This window comes from Eptesicus fuscus, chromosome 5 (assembly GCF_027574615.1).
Source record: "Eptesicus fuscus isolate TK198812 chromosome 5, DD_ASM_mEF_20220401, whole genome shotgun sequence".
Taxonomy (NCBI): Eukaryota; Metazoa; Chordata; class Mammalia; order Chiroptera; family Vespertilionidae; genus Eptesicus; species Eptesicus fuscus.
In genome coordinates, this window is record NC_072477.1 from 33,447,253 (window position 1) to 33,465,546 (window position 18,294).

Genomic DNA, 18,294 nt, shown 5'->3' on the forward strand with positions numbered 1-18,294 from the left:
TGCCACGCGATTTCCAAATTTAAGTTGACACCGGGACCCATTTAACTCAGAGACTGTGCTAATTCGATGGGGGTTGGGCCAATTTGATGGTTTGTTCGATTCCTTTAGTTGAAGAAAAAGGAGGAGGTGGAGGTTGCGTCCTTAGGTCGAAACAGTTGTGGTCTTCCTGTTGACACAACCAGAGCCCGGAAAACTGACCTCGAAACAACTGCTCAAGGATCGGTTTTGCGATTCCAAACCCAAGCCTTTTGTTCCGACCGCAACCCTTTATTGGACGCACACGCAGGCGGAACTGGCGCAGCAATGGCTGGGCCGGCGACTCCTGGCCCGACGTGCGGGTACACCCCACGCCCACGCGCGCGGCAGGAAGGGGGGTGCTCCCGGGGGTGGTGCGGGGCTGGGCGGAGCCCGGCGGCGCGACTCGAGGGCGGAGCGGGAGGCGGCCGCACGGATCCCAGAGCTGCGGCGCCGCTGGGGCGCGGTCCGTCTTCTCCCGCGGAGCCGGGCGCGCGGCCGCGATGAGCTGGGACCTGTTGCTCTGGCTCCTGGCGCTGTGCGTGCTGCTCGCGCTGGTGGTGCAGCTGCTGCGCTTCCTGCGGGCCGATGGCGACCTGACCCTGCTGTGGGCCGAGTGGCAGGGCCGACGTCCAGGTGAGGGCCCGCAGCCGCCCCTGGGCGGTGCGAGGCCGGCCCCTTGCAGCCGAGATTGCGCTGTCCGCGTCTCCCTCGGGGGAGTGGAGCTTCCGCGTCGCCAGGCTGAGCCTTTTCCTGCGGCTGCGGGTGGGGGAGGAGGAGGCGCGTCTGCGCTTTGTTTTCTCTCCGGGTCGACTGGACTTTCTGGGAGGGGCGGGCGCCCTCAGCACCCTAAGCTGTTAGCGGGCTCCCGGGGATACGTGGAGAAGTAGTGAGCGCATCCCCCTGCTTTATAAGGGAGGGATCCCTTCTGCGGACGGGAGCTGCGTATTTCTACTGGAAATCCACTACTTTTCACTCCCCTGGGGTTTTGAAATGGTAAAATTTGAGATTGTCAACGAAGAGAACACCTGGACCTCTATAAATTTAAGGAAAAAAATGTTTTTATTCGGGTCAAATTGAGGACATGCCCGAGAGAACAACTCCGAGAAGCCTTAAAACTGGGATTTAACTTGGAAGCGTGAGGGCTGCTTATATAGGTAGAGGAGTAAGCGAGAAGTACATCCATTTCAGAGATTAGCATTTCACACCGGGTGGAAAGGATGTACAGATAAGGTTGGGTCGGCCCCCCTTGTCCTCGGGGAATCTCAAAGTAGAGTTTGGAAACACGCTTCGAGGCAAACTTTTTTTCACGATGCAGAAAGAACAGCACTGCTTCCTATCATTTACTTTTCATGTGATTATCCCTATGGAATATGCCCAGTAAGGAATTTGAAAGGCTCTGTATTCTCCTCTGGTTACTGATTTTTAATGAGAGCAGTTAAAACATCCTTTCTTTCTCCACCTAATCTGGAGTTCACTTACTTACTGGAATAGTAAAGGTATAAAGTCGGCAAGAACTAAATTGGCCTTTTGCCTGGAGAAAGGTCATTATTGGCATACTAAGGGGGGCCTTCTGCAGGTCCCACCTGTATCTGTGCCCTGCTTAACATGTATTAAATACATTCTAAAGGGCAGTGTGCTTGGCCCTTTACAGATGTGACCTTTGTTTTTTACAAGGACTCGTACAAAGTAGGCTTTGCTAATATTATCTTCCAGGTAGGGAAACTAATATTCAGAGAAATTTAATGACCTGCCCAAAGTTGGGCTTTGGATTCATAAGGGCTGGGGGAAGTGGGGTTTCCCTGGACCAAGCTTCCAGTAGGAGAAGATTCATCATTTAGGGAGGTTTGCTTGGAAGTGAGAACTACTATGCTTTTCAAATGGGGCCAGGAGAGAAAGGAAGCAGGATTGCTTCTGTGAGGGTGAAAATTGGTTCTTGGGGACCGAGCAAAATCTTAAGAGGGTCCCTCCAAAGCTAAACCCTACCAGACGAAATCTTGTTCTGTAGTATTTCATTTCTCTCATTCTTTTTTATTGGGGGGTGGGTTTGGAGTAAAACATATGCAACTGACATTATTGAGTTCATGCAAAATACGTACACTACACATATGCAAGGGCAGTGCTACAAGACTATGACAAATGGATGGCTGTGATTGGCAGACTCTCTCTTGATGGTTTGCTCCATCTCAGCAGATGGAATGCATGTGCCTATGGCTGCTTTGTGGATGTTTGTGTTTGATCCTCAATGGTTTTGAATTAACTTGGATTTGAGAAGTACACAAAAAATAGTTTATATTTTGTTATTTAATTCTACAAAAAATATTCAACCACTGATTATGTCAAGCATTGAAAAGGAGAAATGTTGACAATATCTAGCAGCCAGTTAAATTAAAAGTTATTTTCACATATCAAGCAAACGTTAAAAGTTAATGTTACTAAACATAAATTTTAAGAAATTTATTTTTTTTCAATGTCTCACTTATGCTGGAAAAATAACAAGTTTGGAGGATTTTAATTACATTGCTCTTATGTAGTTATATAATTTGCATAGGTAGTTTGATACATTATCATTTATTTAAGTAAACACATTACATTAAAAGTTACCCAGCAAATACGGATGTAAAAGTTAAGTTAAATGTTAATTTTTAACTTTTAATTTTTAAATTTAGCTATTCTTACTGAAGAGTAACCTTGATAGAACTCTTTATGTACAGTACGTAAACAGATATGTAGTATATCCGTGGAATTCAAATTCTATGGGGGAGTTATCAGGAAAAAAATGACTTACAGGACTCCTGGGGGTAGGGGTGCTACTGAAAAAAGTTAAAGGAATATGGGATAGACTCAGGTTCCAAAACAACTCAGACTGGGCAGACCAAAGTGAGAAAAAAAAAATGTCTTATCTTCTCTGGAGAGTTAGTTTTTGTTACTTGAAAAATAGACAATGTACTCACATAAGAGAAAATTAAAAATACAAAAGGTTATATAGTGAAAAGTAAAGCTCTCGCTTTCCCAGCCTCCTTCCCCAGCTAGCCAGTCTGCCTCCCTGGAGGCAACCACCATTTCCTACCTGTTATGTGTCCTTTTAGAGAAATTCTCTGCATTTCCAAGCATATATCTCTCATGATGACATTTAAGGGTGACTAATTTTAGACACTGCACCTTAGTCCAGAGGAAAAATCTATGGCACAAGTCCAGAGTAGAGAAAGTCAGCGGCAGCACATGTGGCGAAAACTCAGGTTTTAGTTGACCGTAACCTAAATGTGAGTCAACTGTGAACTGAATGCCAGAAAAATTAGGCAAGCCCCGGAGATATTTAGTGTCTTGAGGCAACAAACTGCAAACAACAACAGATGTCTCCTGTAATCCGTGTCAGCCTCTGTGCTGGGCACTGGGGACCCAGCGGTGACTGCTCCAGCCACTGTCCAGGCCCTCACGAGGCCTGTCTTCTGGGGAACAACCGAAGCAATTTCGTCACCTTACCCTGCTCTGAATTGTGCAGACCCCCGGGGGAATCCTGTGTCCTGCTCTGGTCAGCTCCTTTCAGTAGAGCGGGACGTTGACCAACTAGAGCTTGTGCCGTGGGGTGTGAGCGGAAGAGTGAGGTAACCCGATGCCATGTCATCTGAGGGAAGGTAGCAGAAATTGGAGGTGTTTATGTATTATGTAGCCTTAGAGAAGCAGGAGAGGAGAGGGCTTAGGGAGGACATAACAGCTGACTTCAAAGAAGTGAGGGATTGTCAGGTGCAAGACAGGGTTGAGTTATTCTTTCCGATGCCCCAAGGCATCAGGTGCTGGCGGGGAGAAGTTAAAGGTACATCATCACGTCACTGTTAGAATCCTTGAGCTCCTTGGATGATTAGACTGGTCCGAAAGAGGAGCACGTGCCTGGGAGGTAACTAGCTTCCTCATCCTGTGGGGGAATGAAGTTGAGACTAGCCAGCCTGAAGAGAGAATGCTCAAACTGGGTTTGGGGCTGAATTATTAAGTTTCCTTCCAACTTAAGAGAATCTGCTTTCAGAGGCTTTTTTAAGGAGACCGCTGTGTATGCCAGGTTCTATGGCATTGGCAAATAAAAGTTCGTGCTAAAAAAATGATTTTCTTCGCCAGGAAGGTTCCAGAACTGCAGGTGGACTAAAGTAAACGTGAGCCTGGGATTTTCATCATCGGATTTCAGTAATATTTGAATATCCGGGTAAAATAAAATCTTTGTTAGTCCTATGCTAATTAGTAAATAGTTATTATAAACAGACTATATTTACCCTAGAGTCTGAGAATTGCAGAACGTTGGAGCAATCAGTAGTCGATGAATGGATAAATGACTATCTGAATGTACAGTTTGATATTCCTGAGAAAGTCCTGTAGGAGGTGGCTGTGTTGTGCCTTTCCATGAAAGCATATTATATGATGGGAAAGCATTGTAGACAAGACATGGTATTTGGGATGTTTCCATCCTCAGTTCAGATATTTACACGAAACCTCTTTCCCGAGGACAAGTTGCTTTTTCTTGAATGGCTGAAAAACAGTTAGGTTTTAAAACATTGGTTATATTAAAATGCGGGCACCATGGTCTAGTGGACTTCGGAGCTAGATGTACCTGAGCTCATATCCCAGCTCTGCTAGGGCTCTTGGGTGGTTGTTCTACAGTTATTTATATTACAGTGTGCCAGGCACTGAGGATATAGCAAGGAACAAGGCAGATAGGGTCTCAGCCTTAAGGGAGTTTGTAGTCCAGTGCGGTAAATTAATTTCTGTAGACCTCAGTTTCCTTTTTTATAAAATTGAGATAATTCTTCATAAGGTTCTTCTGAGGATTTTAATAAGGTAATGCAAACACATAGGAAATAATGAACAAAATGGTAAGCAGTTACAGTTAGTAATCCCATTCCCCTGGCTGGAGAAATTGGAACACACAAGTTACTTATGTTTTGGTTTTAAAACATCAGTTTTTAAGAGACTTTTAGCAGTGATCACAATGGACATTGGATTAAGCACTGAGTATGAGTCACACACTGCTCTGAGAACTCTACAGGTTTTAACTCATTCATCTCAACTGTTCTATGGAGGAGTTCTTATTATTAATCCTGTTTTCCAGTCGTAGAAAATGAAGGCTGTGAGTTCTCACACAGGAGCGTTTCACTGCTGTGTGTGGTGGAGCTGGGATGGGAACCCTGGCAGTTTCAGGAGCTCAGACTGTCAACCTAACAGGCTGTAGAATTGCTTGATGAAAATAGTAAACTAGTTTCCTGATTTTTAATGTTTCTAATAGGAAACCAGAAATGCACATGTTAAGTGATTACTGGTTTACTATTTTTTAAATAAATAACACATTTTGATTAATAAGGCACACAGGAATGCTGCATCACAGTGACTCTACATTTTCAGATAGACAGAGGCTATCATCTCCTGCATTGTAAACAAGTTTTTTCATTGGACAAAAGGAGAATAAGTCACTCGTCATTGCTTTATTAGTATAACATTTTACAGTCTTTAATGAGAACATGATTGGGCAAGCAGAGTACAGCATTTCATCTCGCTGTCATGCATTTCATAGTGGGTGAACCACCGGATTCTCCTAAGATGAAAGCGCAGGCATTTGGGGGAACATTTTTACAAAATGACCTTTACTTGATAGGCATCAGATATGATTGACAGATGGGGAACATATGACTTTCAAAGTCCAGGGTGGTCTCGCTATACCATAGAGTAGGACTTAGCATATTCAGATTCATTATCAATACCTCCATTGCAAGAAATTAGGATAATAGAATTGAGAACTGGATAGGACCTGTAGTAGTCATCTTATCTGAATCCCTCATTTTGTGGAGAAGGAAAGTGAGAAAGTGAGTCTGGGCAGACTTTCTATTTACTTAGCCTTACGTTTTCTCCATCGAATACATAGATAAGTAGAGCCTTGAAGTCAGACCGTGAAGTTATAAGGCTTACTCAAGTCTAAAAAACTCACCCAAGAATCTGAATGCACAAAATAAAGAATTGATAACTGTTACCAATATGATTTATTTTCATGCCTTTTTTTAAAATTGGGTAGGAGTTGTTTTCTTAGGATATTTAAGAAAAAATTTAAAAAATCACTTTATTTGGGTATGATAATCATATAAAAGAGCACACAGCCCAGTCGGTGTGGGTCAGTGGTTGAGCCTTGACCCATGAACCAGGAGGTCATGGTTCAATTCCCAGTCAGGGCACAAGCCCAGGCTGCAGGCTCGATCCCAGTAGAGGGCTTGCAGGAGGCAGTCGATCCATGATTCTCTCTCATCATTGATGTTTCTATCTCTCCCTCTCCCTGAAATCAATAAAAACATATTTTTTAAAAAAATGCACATAGTTAATACAAACAACTTGAGTTTGGGGATAAGTATACATCTGTGAGACTATCACCATAATATCAAGGCCATAAACAGAATATTTAAATTTTTAAGTTCCACACATTATATCTTCATAATCAGAGGTATTGTTTAAAATACTTTTTTTGGGGGATAATCTTTGGATATGGGTGTAATCCATAGCTTATTTTCTCCTCTCAATCCCTACTCCTTTCTCAATAGAATGGGAGCTGACTGACATGGTGGTGTGGGTGACTGGAGCATCAAGTGGTATTGGTGAGGAGCTGGCATACCAGCTGTCGAAACTAGGAGTTTCTCTGGTGCTGTCTGCCAGAAGAGAGCATGAGCTGGAAAGGGTGAAAAGAAGATGCCTTGGTAAGTAAATCTGAAATAGCAATAAATCAGAATCCAAACTCAAATATAGTTCGGGGAATTTCAGCAGCAAGACGGGGATTTTCCTGGGCAGTCTACTCAGGTTCCAAATGCTCCAAGTGTTTTGACCCAAATCCTCTTCCTTCTGGCATCTCTTAATTAGCTGCCCTGGCCTCTTTCTTCCCTTTTTCTGCTGCCTTTCTACTTTTTTTTTTTCTTTTCTTTTTTTGCACTGCCTTTTGGCATTAGGGAGTGACCACCAATTCTCTCAAATGTTGATGGATTTTTAGAAATCACATCGATGTCTTATATTTTTTACTTAAAGGAATAGTTTGGTTCTTATGTATGACACACATGTATGTAATCACAGAAATTTAATTAGAAAGGATCCTGACACATTCTGCTAAAATGTCAGATATTGAAGTCATAGAGGATGGTATAACATTTTTGTTATAAAGGATGAAGTTTAAAAAATGCAACTTGAGACAGTATTTTTCATATTGCTATACAGGGCAACAATATTTATTTTTGTTTGTGTTTTAGTGTAGTTATGTTCACATTGAAAGCAGCCTTAAGTAATAAAGTTGTTATTTCTCATGGACACTTAGTATCTAAACTGAGATAATTTTGAATTTCCCAGCAGACCATTTTTTTGGTCATCTGCCTATCATTCTTTAGACACCTTTCTTTCACTTTGCTGATGGAACTAACCACCCAGAAACGAGTCAGGTGCGAAAGCTACTAGGGCCCTTTCAGGGTGCTGCTTTCAAAGGCCTCTTGTGTTTCTGCCCTGGGCCATTTCTTTCTTTGTTTTTGTTGTTGTTGTTTGATTTGTTGTTAATCCTCAGGGTAAAAATCCGAGGGTATTTTTTCTATCAATTTTTAGAGAAAGTGAAAGGGAGGGAGGGACGGGGAAGAGAAAGAGGCGGGGAAGAGAAAGAGGCATTGATTGGTTGCCTCCCACGTGCGCCCTGTCTGGAGCTGGGGTGTGAACCTGCAACCCAGGTACGTGCCCTTGACCAGGAATTGAACTTGTGACCCTTTGATGTACAGCCAGTGCTCTAACCACTGAGAAACACCTGTCAGGGCTGGGCCATTTCTTGTGGTAATTGCTCTTCCACTGTTGAGACTTGCAATTCCTGTGCTGGCAAAGATGAATCATATCAGCATTTCTTAGTTGGAATGAAGCTGATTGTTTTCCTTTTATCTGTCAGACAACTGGTGCAAATTTTTCTCTTTCTTTTAAAATAGTTAATGTTTCACAATTTACTCCTTCGCTCCATAAAGCCTTTATATCTCTCTCTACTTGCTTGTTTTTTCTTATTGGCATTACTTATTGTATTCCAAGGTTAGAATTCACAAGAAAAATATACTTTTTTAATGAACAGAAATAGAAAGGGCTATACAGTCCAACATGTTTCCTGCTTGGGAATTCCAGGATTATTTATTTTTCCTTGTTTGTGTCCTGGGATCCTTAGCCTCTGGAGGGAAGCTTTTACGTGTCATGTCACTGGAGGGCTCTGAGCTTCTTACTGATCTTAAGCATAAACTTTGTTTTTCAATGTGTGTAAAAGAGCAACTAACTTGGTGAACCTATCATAAAACCAAAGTGCCTCTGTACTTTAAAGAAATTGCTCCCAAAATTTTTCTAAAATACGTTTTTTTACTGATTTCAGAAAGGAAGGGAGAGGGAGAGATAGAAACATCAATGATGCGAGAGAATCACTGATTGGCTGCCTCCTGCACACTCTCTACTGGGGATCGAGGCAGAAACCCAGGGATGTGCCATGACCTAGAATTGAACCATCACCTCCTGGTTCATAGGTTGATACTCAACCGCTGAGCCACATGAACTGGGCCCTCCAATTTTTTTTAGCATGTAGTACTGTCTTGACTTCTTCTAGAATTTGTTCCAACATTAGACTGTTTATATACAAGTTGAGGAGAGCTGTTCTATTTCCTGTGTACCCAGCCAGCTTTTATCCAATAAGGTGTTGCCACATTACCACCAGTCCTCCTCTTCATCACTGAGAAACTCTTCTGCAGAGCCACTCAGAAATGAGTTTGTTGCCAAGTCTGGTTGTAGGATGGGTGTTAATGCAAATAGCAAAGAGCTTGATTGAACTATTGCATGACCTCCACACTAATTTTTGGTGTCTTTATTTAGAGAATGGCAACTTAAAAGGAAAAGATATACTTGTTTTGCCCTTTGACCTGGCTGACATAAGTTCACATGAAGTGGCTACCAAAGCAGTTCTGCAGGAGTTTGGTAAAGTAAGTAGCATTTTGAATTGGCATGCTTTGCTTTGAAGTAGCTGCAAAGAGATTCCCATTTGTGGTGCTTCATTAAAAGGGCTTTAGGCAAATGGGTCCATGTAGTGAGATCAAGGCCCATGAGTTGGGCCTTTTAATCTCTGAGTTGTTGGCTTTGTGAAATTAGTACTTTCCATACCCTAACAAGTACTAACGCCTCCAAGTAGAACAAAAGAAGCTAAAAATTCAGTGCCTTTTATTTTTATGGCACTACTTTCCATAAAGAGTCACCTAAGATAGAAATTTAATTCCATGGGTGAATTCTAATTTTTATTTTATATTTTTATTACTGACTCTGGAAATATACCAGTCTGTTCCCAGTGATTCTTCAAGTTATCAATATAAGTAACCATCCCTAGGGATTCCATCAGTCCATCCACAGGTCATCACCAAAGAGCCTGTTTTCTAATTTTACTGTCTAGATCGACATTCTGGTCAACAATGGAGGAAGATCCCAGCGTTCACTGTGTGTGGAATCCAGCATGGATGTCTACAAGGAGTTGATAGAGCTTAACTACTTAGGAACGGTGTCCTTGACAAAGTGTGTTCTGCCTCACATGATCGAGAGGAAGCAAGGAAAGATTGTAACTGTGAATAGCTTCATGGGTATCTTGGCTGCGCCCCTTTCTAGTGGATATTGTGCAAGCAAACATGCTCTTCGGGTAAGTCTGCTCAAACAGAGTTTGATGGAACTGACCTAAATGTACCCGGGGGATATGGCCATCTCTGTGAGAGGTCATTGGAACTGGGCAGTGATGTGGAGAGACAGAGAGAAACCCAAGGAGGCCTTTGATAGATGATATCCCCAGAAGATGCTAAAAAAGACTTGAGCCTCACGTGCCTCCTTGTAATTCAACAAACATGTATTGAGCACCTACATTGTGTCATACACTGCCAACAGATCCTGGGGATATAAAGGTGAGATATGGTCCCTGCCCTCAAGAAGTATAGTCTAGTCAACATGTCACCCTTCCCCTTCTCATTTCTACCATATCTTCTTGGCAAATTTGGGGTCTACCCCTCACTGCTTTACATACTTCAGGATGTAGTTTTCCTCCCCATTTCTGTGACTTTTTTTTTTCCTTTCCCCTTTTAGGTGGGGTTTATCTTATTTGGTCTAAATGTATATATAAGCATATCAGAAATTGGAACTACTCATATCCCTTGCTGGGATTAGCTTTGACTCAATTTACCCTGGGTGCATTGGAAGAAGAAAATCTAGTCAAGGCAGAGGCTAGGAGAAAAGCTTGGTTTGGTTTGCTTAACTTATGAGATGTGCATATTAGAAACGTATGAATTTTTAATGTTGGCTAAGAGTGGATATGAAGAAATGTTATTAAACTGCAACATGGAACAAATTAGATCATAAGGCCAAGAGGAAAAGAATGATTAAAGGAGACACACAATTTATAATTAATGCTGTTGAAGGTCAGTTTACATAGAATGTTTCACTGTTGGCATAATGAGATGAATAGCTCACTGATCATCAGCTTCATGAAAATTTGAAGCTTTAATTCCTTAGGACGTCCTTTCTGTTGTGAAAAGTAGACAGTTGAAGAGAGTGATGAAATGGAATGCTACACTGATGATTTCCTCATATCTGGCACTATAAGGTATCAGTCACTTCCTGCAGAGCAGTTGGGCAAGTCTCGGGCTGGTAGATGAGGGAAAGCAGCTACACCATCTGTTTGGCACCAAGTATCTCATAAGACATGCAGGATGTTTTCAGTCAGACAATATGAGGTGTCTGGCCTGCCCTCCAAGACTCACTGTTTTGTTATTGGATTTGATGCTCTGACACAATGTGGCAGATTCAGACTAGTTGCTTATACCAGTAGTTGAACTCTGAAACCAGAAGGCTCTTTGAAGAGCACGTTTCCTTCCCCGATGCCCAGCAAGCTGTAGCATGAACTTGTTTATCAATGAAAAGTTCACACGCTGTACTAGATGTGATTTCAAACAAGGAGAGGTGTTGATGTTTGATGTGTTGGCTCTCAGTGGTGTCTGTCCTCTCTCCTCTTTGCTAAAGCGGGGCGGAAAGCTAAGGGTTTGGGAGTTCATTCACTTAGCTTTTTTTCCTGCCCCAGTGAGTTAGGCACTGTATGCGTCTCTGACAGCATGAATCCTCACAGGCCCTATTTGTTAGAGGTCAGCATTAAGGGCTGGTAAACTATTTAATATTGTTGGATCATAGATAAATGTACCCTGGGTTAGCTGTTTAGGCTTTTCAGTAGTTAACTCAGCTTCTAGTCTTGGACCATTTCCTAAATTAGGAAAAGAGACTAGGGAAAGATGTTTACTCCCTGTTTGGGTTATAAATGGCCAGTATCTTTAAGTCTAGAGGGTCTTTACCGCCCAGAAAAGATGGGTGTGGGCTGAAACTAATTGTCTGTTAAACTAGTAATAAATAGAAAAAGTTGAATTTTTCCTTGAAAGTGTGTTAAGTACTAATCCCTCTCACTCACTCTTGCCCCAATATGGGCACCTTAAACCACCTTGAGGGATAAAAAGAAACCAAATATGAGTGATTTTCAGTGGAAAACATGCACCCCTTTTGGAGTGGGGACATGGGGACTGGTCTAAGGAGGGTGTATCAGAATCTCCAGGTTTTTCACCTATCCAGTGCTTGCCTACCCTAAAAATCACTGATGGCATGATCCACCACTTCCAAACAGGTGAATGCAATTCTTGATTGCCTCCAGTCTTAAGGTTAAAAATGGCTAATAAGATTGCACAATTACATTTCCTGTGCTTTATTCAGGCGTTTCAGAACCTATTTTATAATGTGCTGCTATTGTCCTTCATAGTCAAAGAAAAGTAAGTTCATGCTAATAGTAAACATGAGATGTGTCTGTATTTATTTTATTTGCTTTATTTTATATTAGGGTTTTTTTAATGGCCTCCGAACCGAACTTGCCACGTACCCAGGGATAGTAGTTTCTAACATTTTCCCAGGACCAGTGCAATCAAATATTGTGAAGAACGCCCTAACTAATGATGCCACACAGGTAAACATTTCTAGTTGGGGTATGATTTGAATGGTTTAATAGTCATATATAGGTTTCGTATCACTATGCCTCAGGGTTTTCATGTTAGAGCTGCTTATGACTTATTTACAAACCTTAACTCATAGCATTAGGAAAATTGTTAAGGTTAGCTGATAGTGTTTTAGCAGCCAGTTTTAATAAAGGCTAAAGAAATTGCTGAGATATTACTGGTAAGTGATCCACTATTATGTGATTTAAAAAACCCAGTTTCTATAAATTCATAAATTATAGCAACACTGAGAGGTTCTGTGTGGCTGAATTTCAGTATATTAAAATGACTGGGCTTTTAAAGAGGAATCCCAGTGAAGGAGCTTAGAAAAACACTTGTGGCATTTTGATAATTTTAGCCTCACCCAGGTCTGTGTTTTCCTCAGCTCAGATTACACATCACAAAGTGATTTATCAAATGAATAGCACATGTCTCACAAAGAATCCAGTGCCACTCAATAATACCAAAATCCCTCTAAAGGCCATGAAATTTTTCTTCTTCATTAAGATCTATTTCTACTGAGACATAAGTCTGTATATGCTTCTATGTAAATGTTAACAGATATAATTTATATTTTCACATTATTTGTGGAGGCTTTAAGGTAAAATAGAATAATCACCCAATTATAGGAATCAAGGGACTTGGAATGTAGACCTGGTTATCATAATGATCTGTGTGAGCACAGATGAGCTGCTACCTTTCTGGGCCTCAGTTTATCATCATAATCATAATAAAAGGCTAATATGCAAATAGTCATCACGCCATCACGCCATGATGCCGTCACAGCAGGGACCTGAGGCTGCATGGTGCCGGGCCAGGGCAGGGGACCTGATGCCATGCCCCCCAAGGCCGCGCCCTCTGCCCCGGCGCTGGGACGTGAGGCTGCATCCCCCACTCAGCAGGGCTTGACAGGGGTAGGGACGGCCGGATCTTGGTGTCGCCCAATGGGGGTGGGGCCTGCCAGACACTTCTATTATAGAGAAAGGGCAAATAGCAATATTAAAATATTTCCTCTAATTAATTCCCTTTTAATGTGCACAAATTCCGTGCACCGGGTCACTAGTTTATTTATAGAATGGTAGTGGGTTAACTAGATTAACAGTGCCAGATTTGTTCACTACCAAGAAACCACTTTTATCTTTTTGCTGTTTTACCCCCATGGACTCTATGTTTTATAGACTTCCATTTGTTAAATGTATGTGTTAATTTGCTTAAAGATTTTTATTACTAAAGTGATATATAATTATCATTAAGTACATTAAGATGATACAATTGTAATTAAAAGCAAAGACCCTTCATCTTTTAGTTAGCCTGTACAATCTTATCTGGCAAGTGTATGTTTCCTGTTAGGCTTTTGGAAATATTATAGGCACCTATTAGTATCCACTGGGTCTGAAGAGGCATGAGGTCACATTAAAAAGTCAACTAGATGACTTCTGGGTCCTTTCTAGCTTAAAAGTTCTGTGAAATACCTTGGTTAAATACTCACCATTCACTTAATTTTTGAAATATTTATTAGGCTATACATAGTGATGCAGACCAGTCCTACAAGATGGCAACCAGTCGGTGCGTGCGGCTGATGTTAATCTGCATGGCCAATGACTTGAAAGAAGTTTGGATTGCGGATCAACCTTTTTTGTCAGTGGCGTATTTGTGGCAGTATATGCCAACCTGGGCCTTGTGGCTAACAAACAAATTAGGGAAGAAAAGGATTGAGAACTTTAAGAAGGGTCTGGTAAGAACAATTTATAAATTCCTTAATACATGTCAATCTTTAGGAAAGTATGAAATTTTCTAGCGCTTATAAACCTTTCTTACTAACTCTGCACTAATCTCATGATATCAACACAAAAGATATTAGCAGTATTCTGTGCCCCATGCATATCTGTTGGTTTATTATAAATTACTACTGGTCTTGGAGAAAAAAGTTTTCTACAAAGTAAAATCAAATCTGAGATTGCCATTTTTGCTTCTACACTCATTGTTTGACCAGTGTATGTGCCAAATGCTCTTTCTCCTCACAAACTCGTACTCATCTTATAAGTCTCAGTTCTGGTGTCCCCTCCATGGGTTGATACCTTACTTCTCCCCAGGACCACGTGAACCTCGCCTGGTGCTTACCAGTTACTGTGCTGTTAAAACTGATGTGCTCTCGCTGGGTAGTGCTGATTCCTTTGACTTGATCCAGAAGCACTCTGCACATCTGAGCTTTGCCTATGTCCAGGTCTAAGAAAATATGCTGATAACTCATTCTTCCAACATTCTTTTAGAAAAGTGAGGAATATTATGAACTGCTTCTGAGAAATTTGTGACCGTCAAAAGAGTTTAATATATAAACAGCACAGGAAATGCAAGGAGTTATGCCAAAAACTATAGATATGATTACACAAAGGTTATTTCTGTGGATGGTTTTTTAAAAATATATTTTATTGATTTTTTTACAGAGAGGAAGGGAGAGGGATAGAGAATTAGAAACATCAGTCAGCTGCCTCCTGCACACCCCCTACTGGGGATGTGCCCGAAACCAAGGTACATGCCCTTGACCAGAATCGAACCTGGGACCCTTCAGTCCGCAGGCCGACGCTCTATCCACTGAGCCAAACCAGTCAGGGCAGGATGGTTTTATTGTTGAAGTATGTCTTTCAGTGATACTACCTTTTTTAAAGAAAGAAGTTAGTAGGGATTGATATATAAAGTGAATTCTAAAATGGGATCATGCCATATGTATCATTATATAACCTACCACTATTTAAGCAATCCATGAATTGCCAGACATTTATTTTGCTTCAACTTTTTGCAGGATAGTAAAAATGAATTAGTGAAAGAAAGCAAAAATGCTTAAAACAAAATGCTTAAAAAGACTTAAAGGTTATAAAACTTCCATGCTGCACTAACCTCTCCAGAGCTTGAAAAACCATGAAGGTGAGGGGGTGGGGGGAAGAGTTATACGTTTTCTACCAACTTCTACTATGGACCAGTTTGCTTTGGGCCAAATCATTTGTAAGTATTTTGGTAATGTTGGGGCTTGGTAGTGTAGGATGGGTCTAAACTAAAGGTAGAGCTTCATCAAAGATAACATCTAAGTTCTATGGAGTACAGCTGATAGAGTGGTATTGTGCCCACGGATGGATAAGAATCCAGAGGGAAAGGCTATCTTACTAGAGGTGACAGCATCCTGGTGCCAGGCTACCCTATTCAGTCCCATGACCTTGGGCAAGTTACTTCTCTGTAAGTCAATATCCCCATCTACAAAACGGAGATTACTGATGACAATAGCATCTGGTCATAGGACTGTCATGGAGACTGAATGAGTTAGTATGTGGAAAACTTTTAAAACACATGTGGAGTGTTATACTTATTAAGGATTAGCTGCTAATGCTTTCATTTTGATGGTACAAGGATACTGAGCTAATAGATAGTGAAGATCAAAGAGTTAAATAAGAGGCCAGAGAGATAATACATTATAGAAATAGTTGTTTCAGAGGGAAAAGGACCAGGGGCTAGAGTTTCAGTCCTACTCTAGCAGATGCTATTTTGTTTTATTTACACAATATCTAACTATAAAATATAAACATCACTCAGCAAATCTAGCATTTGATTACATCTATCCTTTGCTAACAGTTTTGGCCTTTCTCTTCCTACCACTGTCTTTAATATATTGTTTATTACATGGTCTTATTGCTTTATTACTTTTTTTATGATAAACTGGACATCATTTTATTTCCCAGTACCATTTCTGAGATATCATACCTCATTCTTCACACAAAACCATGGGAACTAAAAAATTGTTTCTCACTTTTTTTACTCAGTTCTCTCCTCCCTGCTTCTTTCCTCCACATTATTTTCTATTATATATGTCCATCTCCTTATTTTGATTTGTTTATAAGTATCTAAATTAAGAGAATGCCAATATAGCTTTAGCCCAAATTAAATGTAGTTGGTAATAATACTTGAATTTGTTTCTGTCCTTGAGGCTAAGAACAGTATGTCTGGAACTTTGATGAATTTTTATTATTTTAAGAGATCAAGAACAATAGCTGCATTGACTTTTGTGTTTTATTTTTTGTCTTAGTGCAAGTTCTTGGAAGTGGAAAATGCGTATCTTCCCAAATGAAATGTTACATCCGTAGGGATGAATGAGTTGCTTTGTTTTCTATTATAAGCAATATACTAAAAGTTCACAAAAACATTTTAGAGTCATCTGTCAAATATTTCTATTCTAAATATTCTGACTCTTTATAATTATTAAGACAAGTTAGTGTAGGTATGATATGCTACTCTAGAGGAGTAATAATAGATTTCAGCATTTACAAAATGGCATGAGCAGATGCTTCCTAGTGATAGAGGAGATAATGATGCTAAATCCATTTTCTAGCTCTAGAATTTTAGCTATGATTTTTATTCTAATTTAAGTATTTGCTCAGGTTTTATAAGGATTCTCAACAGTGAATCATAATTATATAGCTCCTTAAAATAGAATTGTCAAAAACGGGGGTAAATTCAAGGAGGGACTGACTCATGTTGCTGTCACTTTGTTCCAGGATGCAGATTCTTCTTATTTTAAAATCTGGAAGACAAAACATGACTGACAGAGTACTTGCATTTTCAAGCCACTGGAGGGAGAAATGGAAAACATGAAAACAGCCATCTTCTTGTGCACAGAAGACTAACTTGTGATTTTATTTCTTAATATATACAACTTCTCTTTCAACATGTAATAAACAACAAATAAAAGATTACTATGAAACTTGCAATAAAGATGGTAATATGTACTACATTTTTGGATAAGAGAGCATATTAACATATTTTGGCATTTATGCTTAAAATCTAGGTTAGTGGAATGCTAATCAAAGAATTATAGAAATCCCATTAATGTAAATGTAGGGACCAGTACACGAAACTGAGTGCTGGGTAATGAGCATAAGTAAAGAAATACTTTAATGGTCCTGCCACCAAGGTGGTACACTCTCTTAGAAGAATTGACAGGAAGTATTGACTCTTAGCAGCTATGATTTATTCATTATTATATGCCATTTGCTGTACAGAGGTGCTTTTTATTAAAAAAAAATATTTTTACTTAGAGGCCCTGTGCACAAAATTCGTGCACGAGGGTGTGTCTCTCTCAGCCCAGCCTGCACCCTCTCCAATCTGGGACCCTTCCAAGTAGGATCAGGCCTAAACGGGCAGTTGGACATCCCCCTCACAATCCAGGACTGCTGGCTCCCAATTGCTCTCCTGTCTGCCTTCCTGATTGCCCCTAACTGCTTCTGCCTGTCAACCTGATCACCCCCTAATCACTCCCCTGCCAGCCTGTTTGCCCCTAACTGCCCTCCCCTGCAGGCCTGGTCACCCCTAACTGCCCTCCCCTGCAGACCTGGTCCCCCCCAACTGCTCTCCCCTGCAGGCCTGGTTCCCACCCCAACTGCCCTTCCCTGCAGGCCTGGTTGCCCCAACTTCCCTTCTTTGCCGGCCTGGTCACCCCTAACTGCCTGCCCCTGCAGGCTTGATCGCCCTCCCAACTGCCCTCCCCTGCTGGCCTGATCGCCCACAACTGCCCTCCCTTGCAGATCTGGTCCCTCCCAACTGCCCTCCCCTGCTGGCCTTCTAGTGGCAGCCATCTTGTGTGTTGGGAGTGACAGTCAATTTGCATATTATCCTTTTATTAGATAGGATTGATTTCAGAGAGGAAGGGAGAGGGATAGAAACATCAATGATGAAAGAAGATCATGGATCGGCTGCCTCCTGCACACTCATTTCTGTGGATCAAATCCACAACCCGGCATGTGCCCTTGACGGGAATTGAACCCAGGACCCTTAAGTCTGCAGGCCAATGCTCCATCCACTGAACCAATCTGGCCAGGACTGAGGTGCTTTGTATTAGTTAATTCATTTATTTCTCATGAAAGTACACTCAAGTAGGTGGTATTATCTTCCTTTGTAGAGGAAGAAAGAAGATGCCCAAAGCAAGTAGGTATTACTTGCCCATGGTCATAGGGCTGGTAAGGGGTAAAGTCAAGATTAAACTCCAGGAAGAATCCATCGGTAATCCCTTACTCTATAGTTAATTTTACTTTAATCTTTAGCACCTTACAGTATATAATATGCATAGGCCACAATAGAAAATCAACAAATATTCCTTAACTATCTGCTGTCAAAAGTTGGGTGTAACAGGAGAAAATCCTGGTTCTTTATAAGCAGTTCACAGTTAAGCTAT

The 18,294-nt window shown here is 41.1% G+C and overlaps 1 protein-coding gene across 3 annotated transcripts; it reads left to right on the forward strand.

Annotated features, from left to right (window-relative positions):
- The first annotated feature begins 441 nt into the window (after positions 1-441).
- Positions 442-16,857, forward strand: DHRS7 (dehydrogenase/reductase 7). 3 transcript variants are annotated; one of them, XM_008138985.3, is made up of 7 exons: positions 442-651; positions 6,582-6,734; positions 8,899-9,005; positions 9,467-9,706; positions 11,930-12,052; positions 13,600-13,815; positions 16,622-16,857. In XM_008138985.3, exons 1-7 carry the CDS (start codon positions 519-521, stop codon positions 16,667-16,669), a joined length of 1,020 nt encoding a protein of 339 aa, XP_008137207.1. In that variant the 5' UTR covers positions 442-518; the 3' UTR covers positions 16,670-16,857. The 3 variants fall into 3 exon arrangements, with proteins under 3 accessions (XP_008137207.1, XP_054571989.1, XP_054571990.1); XM_054716014.1 differs by lacking the exon at positions 11,930-12,052; XM_054716015.1 differs by lacking the exon at positions 9,467-9,706.
- Positions 16,858-18,294: the final 1,437 nt, after the last annotated feature.